The 10,000-nt window shown below is 47.6% G+C and overlaps 2 protein-coding genes across 2 annotated transcripts in view; both read right to left on the minus strand.

Annotated features, from left to right (window-relative positions):
* Positions 1 to 379: 379 nt before the first annotated feature.
* Positions 380 to 10,000, minus strand: part of LOC110175864 (beta-arrestin-1) — a 34,219-nt gene continuing 24,598 nt past the window's right edge. The window contains exons 15-17 of the mRNA XM_055159845.1: positions 7,314 to 7,381; positions 6,802 to 6,850; positions 380 to 482 (exon numbers count right to left, since the gene is read on the minus strand). Coding sequence (XP_055015820.1) covers positions 380 to 482; positions 6,802 to 6,850; positions 7,314 to 7,381 — 220 coding nt within the window. The remainder of the gene's footprint in view (positions 483 to 6,801; positions 6,851 to 7,313; positions 7,382 to 10,000) is intronic.
* Positions 7,268 to 10,000, minus strand: part of LOC110172305 (protein Atg16l2-like) — a 99,735-nt gene continuing 97,002 nt past the window's right edge. Inside the window, exon 14 of the mRNA XM_055159847.1 lies at positions 7,268 to 7,278. The gene's annotated coding sequence lies outside the window, so the exon portion shown is untranslated. The remainder of the gene's footprint in view (positions 7,279 to 10,000) is intronic.

Consider the following 10,000-nt stretch of genomic DNA (forward strand, 5'->3'; position numbering starts at 1 on the left):
CGGTGGGTGGTCTGGGTGGGGGCGGGTGGTGGTGGTGGCTGGGTGGGTGGGTCTGGGTGGGTCTGGGTGGTCTGGGTGGGCCTGGGGGGTGGGGTGGGTCTGGGTGGGTCTGGGTGGGTCCGGGTGGGTGGGTCCTGGGGGGTCTGGGTGGGTCTGGGGGTCTGGGTGGGTTCTGGGTGGGTCTGGGTGGGTCCTGGGTGGGTCTGGGTGGGTTCTGGGTGGGTCTGTGATGGGTCTGGGTGGTCTGGGTGGGTCTCTGGGTGGTGGGTGTCCTGGGTGGGTGGTCCGGGCTGGGGGGTGGGTCTGGGTGGGCTGAGTGGGTCTGGGTCTGGTGTGGGTCTGGGTGGGTCTGGGGGGTTTGGGTCGGGTGGGTCTGGTCCTATCTCTCCTCCGCTTTGGGCGAGTCCACAGGCTCCTCCTCCTCGTCTTTTGCACCAATCAGACGCTCCCGAGCGAAATCTTCAAACACGATGTCATCATCACTGAAACGACAGGGACAGTAAGACACCTGCACCTGCCTGCACCTGTCACACCTGTCAGAGCTGCACCTAGCCTGGTCCAGTCCTGGTCCAGTCCTGGTCCAGTCCTGGTCCAGTCCAGTCCTGGTCCAGTCCTGGTCCAGTCCTGGTCCAGTCCGGTGGTTTAGTCCTGGTTTATTCTGGTCAAGTCCAGGTTTAGTCTGTTTAGTCCTGGTTTAGTCCTGGTTTAGTCCTGGTTTAGTCCTGGTTTAGTCCTGGTCTCAGACTCTGTGGACTCAGTGGAAACTCTAATGGTTCTAATGAGATTTAATGGATCCCAGAGGAACAGAGCACTTTACCCCGACACACCCCAGACCAAGACCAGGACTAACCCAGACCAAGACCAGGACTAACCCAGACCAAGACCAAGGACTAAAGACCCCAGGACCAAAGACCAGGACTAACACAGACCAAGACCAGGACTAACCCAGACCAAGACCAGGACTAACCCAGACCAAGGGACACCCAGACCAAGACAGGACTAACCCAGACCAAGACCAGGACTAACCCAGAACCAGACCAACCCAGACCAAGAACAGGACTAACCAGAAGACCAGGACAGACCAAGACCAGGACAACCCAGACCAAGACCAGGACTAACCCAGACCAAGACCAGACTAACCCAGACCAAGAACAGGACTAACCCAGACCAAACCAGGACTAACCCAGGATTAACCCAGACCAAGACCAAGGACCAGGACTAACCCAGACCAAGACAGGACTAACCAGACCAAGACCAGGACTAAACCCAACTAACCCAGACCAAACCAGGACTAACCAGACAAGACCAGAGACCAAGAACAGGACCCCAGACCAAGACAGGACGGACTAACCCAGACCAAGACCAGGAACTAACCCAGGACCAAACCCAGACCAAGACCAGGACTAACCCAGACCAAGAACAGGACTACCCAGACTAACCCAGAGACCAACTAACCCAGACTAACCCAGACCAAGACCAGGAATAGGACTAACCCAGACCACTCCCAGACCAAGACCAGGACTAACCCAGACCAAGCCAGGGCTAACCAGGACCCCGACCAGACCAGACTAACCCAGACCAAACCTAACCCAGACCAAGACCAGGACTAACCCAGACCAAGACCAGGGACTAACCAGACCAAGAACAGGACTAACCCAGACCAAGACCAAGGACTAGGACCCAGACCAAGAACCCAGGACTAACCCAGGACTAACCCAGACCAAAGAACCCCAGAGACCAGGACTAACCCAGACCAAAGCAGGACTAGGACTAAGCTAACCCAGACAAGACCAAGACCAGGACTAGGACTAACCCAGACCCAAGACCAGGACTAAACCCAGGAACAGGACTAAGACCAGGACTAACCCAACCAAGACCAGGACTAACCCAGGGACCAAGTAACAGACCAGACCAAGACCAGGACTAACCGACCAAAGACCAGGACTAAACCCAGACCAAGAACAGGACTAACCAGACCAAGACCAGGACTAACCCAGAACAAGACCAGGGCTAAACCCAGACCAAATAATCAATCAATCAAATCAAACTTTATTTATAAAGGGTTCCATACAAAAAAACGTAACACAAAGTTGCTTTACAGTATTTAAAAACAATCCCACATTTCCAATCCACCCCACCCACTTATCCAACCCCCACCTGCCCAACTCCACACAACCAAAACAACCCAGACACACACACCCACTCGCACACATACGCACACCACACAAGCACACACTGCACGCGCACACACACACCCTAAGATAGATAAAATACATAAATCCCCTATAGGTAAAAATTGTGAGGCTGAATACAGTTTGAACCAGTTGGAAGCACCATCAGAGGATAGCTTCTACACCAAGGAGCAGAGAGACGTCACCACCAACAGTAACCCACACCGGAGCCAGGGGAGAGATGAAGCCTAAGGCACCAACTCTCCACCAGGAGCCCACGGGACGAACCCGGCAGCCACAGCCGACCTCCGCTCCGCCGAACGATGCAGAGGGCTCCTACAGAGGAAACACGGAAATCCTAAAAAAATATGCCTAAAATAAAAAATATATAAAATGTGTAGAATAGAAAACAGGTAAAAGTAAAGAATTTTAATCCAAAAAGCTAGCTAAAAAAGTGGGTCTTGAGCCTGCTCTTAAAAACATGAACGTTCTCTGCAGACCCTGAGCCTCTCTCCGGCAGGCAACCAGTTCCATAACGGGGGCCATTAACTGAAAAAGACGCCTCTCCGTGAGTTGTGTGTCCTGACTTTGGGAATGAGCGAGCCTGCTGCCGGAGGAGCGCATGGGTCCGCGAGGGTTCGTAGTTAAAAGCAGTTCTGAAAGATAGAAGGCCAAGACCATTAAGACATTTTAAAAACCAGTAAAAGAACTTTAAAATCGATCCTGAAACTTCACAGGGAGCCAATGCAGTGATTCTAAAACTGTTGTAATTGTGGTCCCGCCCTCTGTCCTGTCAGGACACGTGCTGCTGAATTTTGTAATAATTGCAAACCCGAAAATACTTCTTTTTGGAGACCAGAGAGCAGGCATTTACAGTAGTCTATTTCGCACTGTGATAAAAGCATGGCATCAGCGTTCTCTGTATGTTTGGCGAGAGAGAGAATGGCCCTCGGACCGCGGACTCTGGCTATGTTTTTGGTGATAGAAACCAATTTTTGTAATGTTCTTAATTGTGTGGAATAAAAGTCAGCTCAGAGTCAAAAATGACGCCCAGGTTTTTCACTTGAGTGTGAAGGGTTTAAAAAAGAGCTGAATTGAATATAACTTGTGCTTGTTAGTTTGGGTAAAAGCTTCCTCTCTGGGCCTCAGGACCAATGACTAAACCTCAGTTTTGTCCTTGGTGTAAGCTGAGAAAGTTTTCTGCCATCCAGGTTTTGGATATCTAGAATGCAGTAATAAAGAGCATCCATTGGTTCTGGTGTCATCAGGAGACATGAGATGTAAAGCTGCCGTATCATCTGGTAGCTGGGCAAGTTAATTCATGTCTCCTGATGACACCACCAAGAGGGAGCATGTACAAATTAAAAAGCACAGGGCCTAAAAATGGAGCCCTGGGCACACCACATATGATTTTAGGACCCGAGAGCATGTGTCTACACTTCACCATAAATGTTCTGTCTGTGAGTAGGATGTGAACCATTTGTGAACAGCACCGGAGAGGCGAGGTCTTTTGTAGGCGAGTTTAAAAGAATAGTGTGGTCTTACTGTGTCAAAGGCAGCCGCTCAGATCCAGTAGAACCAAACACGGTCACCGTTCTGTGAATCATAATTATTCCCTAAATCATTTAAAATCTTCCAAGGCAGGGTCTCGGTGCTAGTGGTTCCACCTAAAACCAGACTGAATTTTTCCAACATGTTATGATCATCTAAAAAATTATTCTAGCTGGGATAAAAACAAGTTTTTTCTAAAATTTGCCTTGTAAAGAAAAATGGTAGGTTAGGGAACTGGTCGGTAGTTTGTTGAATCATTAAAATCTTAAAATTGCTCTTCTTCAGCAGGGGGCCTTCGACCCACTGCAGTTTGAAGGCAGTGGGGAAAGACCCCGTCTGAAGAGAGCAAGCATATGCGGTTTTAAAAAGCTCATCCCTTAAAAGATCCATAAAATGGACTTAAAAAATGGGGTTAGGAATGGATCTAAAAGACATGTGGTGGGCCTCACTGAGGAGGAAAACTTTGTCGAGCATCTCAGCATTAACCAGGACAAAACTGTCCAGTGTTTCCTCTGGTCCAAGCAAACACTCAGATGTATAAAACAGAGCTTTGACAGAGTAAAATATCCACATCTGATAGTGTTTATCTTACCCGTTGAAGTGGTCTGCCAAACTGCCTCACAGAGAGAGTCAGTGGTGTTAAGTTAAAACGTGCTAAAATTAGGTTTTAAATGTTTGTCAATGGTTGAGAAGAGGACCTAGATTATTTTTGTATGGTAATTTATTGTAGAAAAGTAGTGGTTTTCTTGCATTTCTTATTTGCTTCGTTGTGTATATCCCTGTTGTTAATTTCTGATTAATTGGTGGTTTATTGTAATTTGTTTTCCTCCAATCGTCTTCTGCCCTCCTGCACTCATCTTTTGGATTCTTTAGCTCTTCAGTTTCCATGGAGGTTTTTAAGTTAGTTTTGATGTTTTTTTGGTTTTGAGTGGAGCAACCAGGTCTAGAGCTAGACTGATAGTTTACTGTTAAATTGTCAGTAATTTAAAATCCACAATGACAGGCGGCAGGATAAAACCATTGGGGGATTTTATATCTTAAAACTTCGAATAAAAATTTGAGCCCTTCAGAGGGTCAGACGGCGGCTTCCTCACAGTTCTCACAGAGGTCTCCCGCTGTATAAAACCAAGACTCAGACTAACCCAGACCAAGACCAGGAACTAACCCAGACCAAGACCAGCGACTAACCCAGACCAAGACAGACTAACCCAGACCAAGACCAGGACTAACCCAGACAAGACCAGGACTAACCCAGACCAAGACAGGACTAACCCAGACCAAGACCAGGACTAACCCAGACCAAGACCAGGACTAACCCAGACCAAGACCAGGACTAACCCAGACCAAGAACAGGACTAACCCAGACCAAGACCAGGACTAACCCAGACCAAGACCAGGACTAACCCAGACCAAGACCAGGACTAACCCAGGACTAACCCAGACCAAGACCAGGACTAACCCAGACCAAGACCAGGACTAACCCAGACCAACCAGACCAAGACCTAAGACCAGGACTAACCCAGACCAAGACCAGGACTAACCAGACCAAGAACAGGACAACCCAGACCAAGACCAGGACTAACCCAGACCAAGGACCAGGACCAGAACCAGACTAACCCAGACTAACCAGACCACCAAGACCAGGACTAACCCAGACCAAGACAGACCCAGACCAAGACCAGACTAACCCAGACCAAGACCAGGACTAACCCAGACCAAGACCAGGACTAACCCAGACCAAGAACAGACCAAGACCTAACCCAGACCAAAGACAGGACTAACCCAGACCAAGACCAGGACTAACCCAGACCAAGACCAAGAAGGACCTAACCCAACCAGACCAGACCAGGACTAACCCAGACCAAGAACCAGACTAACCCAGACCAGACCAGGACTAACCCAGGACTAACCCAGACCAAGACCAGGACTAACCCAGACCAAGACCAGGACTAACCCAGGACTAACCCAGACCAAGACCAGGACTAACCCAGACCAAGACCAGGACTAACCCAGACCAAGACCAGGACTAACCCAGACCAAGACCAGGACTAACCCAGACCAAGACCAGGACTAACCCAGGAATAACCCAGACCAAGACCAGGACTAACCCAGGACTAACCCAGACCAAGACCAGGACTAACCCAGACCAAACCAGGACTAACCCAGACCAAGACCAGGACTAACCCAGACCAAGACCAGGGACTAACCCCAGACCAAGACCAGGACTAACCCAGACAAGACCAGACTAACCCAGACCAAGACCAGGACTAACCAGACCAAGACCAGGACTAACCCAGACTAACCCAGACCAAGACCAGGACTAACCCAGACCAAAGACCAGGACTAACCCAGACCCCAGGACTAACCCAGACCAAGACCAGGACTAACCCAGACCAAGACCAGGACTAACCCAGGACTAACCCAGACCAAGACCAGGACTAACCCAGGACTAACCCAGACCAAGACCAGGACTAACCCAGACCAAGACCAGACTAACCCAGACCAACCAAGACCAGGACTAACCAGACCAGACTAACCAGACCAGACCAGGACTAAGGACTAACCCAGACCAAGACCAGGACTAACCCAGGACTAACCCAGACCAAGACCAGGACTAACCCAGACCAAGACCAGGACTAACCCAGACCAAGACCAGGACTAACCCAGGACTAACCCAGACCAAGACCAGGACTAACCCAGACCAAGACCAGGACTAACCCAGACCAAGACCAGGACTAACCCAGACCAAGACCAGGACTAACCCAGACCAAGAACAGGACTAACCAGACCAAACCAGACCAAGACCAGACTAACCCAGACAAGACCAGGGACTAACCCAGACAACCAGGACTAACCCAGACCAAGACCAGGACTAACCCAGACTAACCCAGACCAAGACCAGGGACTAACCCAGACCAAGACCAGACCAGACTAACCCAGACCAAGACCAGGACTAACCCAGACCAAGACCAGGACTAACCCAGACCAAGACCAGGACTAACCCCAGACCAAGACCAGGACTAACCCAGACCAAGACCAGGTCTAAACCCGGTCTAAACCAGGACTTTGTGGGACTCACTGTGTGTCAAACTGGATCAGGTTTGTGTCGACTGGAGCTTCGTCTGAGACTAAAAAGAGAAAAAAATATTTTTATTTCAATTTATTTATTTTTATTTTATTATTATTATTTTTTAATTATTATTACTGTTTTGGAGGAGGAGGAGGTGTGAGTGCTGCGCTGTGATTGGAGGAGGAGGTGTGAGTGCTGCGCTGTGATTGGAGGAGGTGTTAGGGCTGCGCTGTGATTGGAGGAGGAGGTGTGAGTGCTGCGCTGTGATTGGAGGAGGTGTGAGTGCTGCGCTGTGATTGGAGGAGGTGTGAGTGCTGCGCTGTGATTGGAGGAGGAGGTGTGAGTGCTGCGCTGTGATTGGAGGAGGAGTGTGAGTACTGCGCTGTGATTGGAGGAGGAGGTGTGAGTGCTGCGCTGTGATTGGAGGAGGTGTTAGGGCTGCGCTGTGATTGGAGGAGGAGGTGTGAGTGCTGCGCTGTGATTGGAGGAGGTGTGAGTGCTGCGCTGTGATTGGCTCTCACCGTCTCGGGGCGGGTCGTCGGGGGGTTTCGGGTGCATCAGGGTGAACGGCAACTCCACCGAAACATCACTGACAAAAAACAACAGAGTTACACTTTAAACGGGATTTTACACAAGACTTTTTTTTTTTTTAACACTTTGTTTATTGTGTTTTTGACATCCACAGTGTCAGTCCATAAAACAAGAAATCAGACATGTTAAAAAAATTAATCAGCCTCTCAAACAAGGTTCATCAAAAATAAACATGTCATTATATTTGTCAATAACATCTTAGGACCTTAGAAATGATGAATATTATATGTTGGATGGTTGTAAAACAGAAAAAAAACAGAAATAAAAGCAACTGAACATTCACACAGACAAAAAGTAATAATATTTCACCAACATGTAGAAGTTGAAAAGGTGGATAGAACAAATCCCATCAGCTCGGACTTAAATAGTAGTTTAAATACCTTCTTTAAATAAGATAATAAAAGGCCACCACATCCTGTTAAATTGATCTTCCTGACCTGCAAAGAGGATCTACTTTTCTCTAGATCCAAATGCATCATAACGTCTCTGAACCAGTTCACATGTGACGGAGGCTCTGCCTGTTTCCACTTCAGTAAAATGAATCATGGTGCAGACAGAGACAGGTGAACACCTGACGCTCTGATCTTATTTATTTTGAACAACTTTTGAGTCTATTATCCCAAGTCCTGCTGTAAGAGGATTTAAATCAATAGATTTGTGTCGAGCTTTTGACAATATTAGAAAAACATTTGAGCAGAAATGGAACAGTTCAGAGCTTCTCCCAAAACACACGTGACAAAGAGTCTGGGGCCTGTTTACACAGAGTCTACGTCAGGGAACATCTGACTTAAAGTTTGTATGGAGGATTTTTTTTGTTTCAAATTGTCAGTGATTGATTATAGATGCAGTCGCCTTGTAATTATGATGAAAAAAAAAAGAGAATAAAAATTCATCAACTCTGGACGTGGTGGGAGCTAAACATTTGCCAGTAGATAACGACACTGCCTCGTTATCTGTGAGCTGACAGGCTGTCAATCAAACTCCCTACGTTTCTAGTGTAACTGACTTGTCCTGCGCCGCCGGTACGTGGTTTACGTACGACACAGACGCTGTTTACTCCACCAACGCAACAGTTCTTAGCGGCTTTTTTGACCTATATCTTCCTCGCAGTTCGCACAAAGTTTGTTGCGATGGCGACAAGAATCCAGGAGCAGTTCGCCACAAAAGAAAGTCTGTTTTTGAGGTGAAAGAAGAAGACAAGAGGAAAAGCAGCGAAGACAAACTAAGGTGATTCTTGGAGATTCATTCCAGCGATGGTGCGACTGAAGCAGACGAAGAGTCTAAAGACTGAACCACTGGTCCACAAATTACTCCTGGACAGAAAACTTCTGCTTATTATGAAAACCTACTTTATTTCCAAGAGCAACACAAACATTTTTCACAACACGAATGTGACGTCCTGTGTCTGAAAACGTCATTTTCAAGGCAAAGAAAGAGTCGCTTGCTGCTGCGTGTTGTAGTTAGTTCATTCGCACTGAATCTCTTCTCTCCTCCCCCCCTCGCTCCTCACTTCTCCGTCTTGCCTCACCAACACTGTAGTTAGTTGTTTACAAGTCATGTGCAGCTGTAAACAAACCTGTTTGTGGCGTAAGGAGGAGGAAGGAGGAGGCGTTTCTCTGTAGGGAGCAGTGCAGGGGGGGGGGTGGTTTCACGCAGGAGCAACATTTGAAAAACGACAAACAGTCGCTGGATTTCTCGTTCCTTGGAAAATCCTCTATACAACCTTTAATCTGAGTTTAGACCAGTGGAGTCTGTGTAGAATCTTAAGTTGTATTAGACTTTGTCTCGCACAAACTGAGGCAGTGTGTGTTTGTCCAGGACCTGTTCCCATTGCTCCTCTGAGATTTCAGTACCAAGTTCTTCCTCCCAGTCTTGTCTTAAAGGTTGTATAGAGGATATTTTAAGGGAAGAGAAACATAGCGACCGTCCTTGTGCATGAGTGACACCACCTCCCTCCTCCACAGCTCCTCAGTAGAAACATCTCCTCCTCCCGCCTCTTTACTCTACAAATCACACTTGTTTAAAGCCGGTGCAAGTTCAGAATCACTGTTGAAGTTTCCTGTCTAGAAGTAATTCAGCGACCGATGCATCAGTTTTTAGACCCTTCGTCTGCTTCAGTCGCACCATCGCTGGAAGGAATCTCCAAGAATCACCTCAGTTTGGCTTCGCTCCTTTTCCTCTTCTCTTCTTCTTTCGGCGACCTCAAAAACAGACTTTCTTTTGCGGTGAACTGGTCGTCGATTCTCGTCCGACATCGCAACAAACTTTGTGCGAAATGCGAGGAAGCGACAGTTTGAAAAAGCCTCTAAGAACCGCTGCAAAAACCACGTCATCCCCACACTCCGGCGAGTCAGTTACACTAGGGAGTTTGATTGACAACCTAACAGCCAATAGAAAATGAGGTGGCCTTGTTTTCTATTGGCTGATGTTTGTCTGGCCTCACTACGTCCACAGATCATTCTTTTTTCTTTTTTTTTTTGGTCATCATAATTACAAGGCTGCGTCTCTGTAATGGTATTTTAAACTTTCAGTGATAATTTGAAACAAAAAAAAAATCCTCTATACAACCTTTAAGTATTGCAAAGTATTATGATCATTAAATGGAGATGGTTTATTA

Source organism: Boleophthalmus pectinirostris, unplaced genomic scaffold (genome assembly GCF_026225935.1).
Source record: "Boleophthalmus pectinirostris isolate CB_2022bp ecotype Guang Dong unplaced genomic scaffold, ASM2622593v1 HiC_scaffold_2824, whole genome shotgun sequence".
NCBI classification, from domain to species: Eukaryota; Metazoa; Chordata; class Actinopteri; order Gobiiformes; family Gobiidae; genus Boleophthalmus; species Boleophthalmus pectinirostris.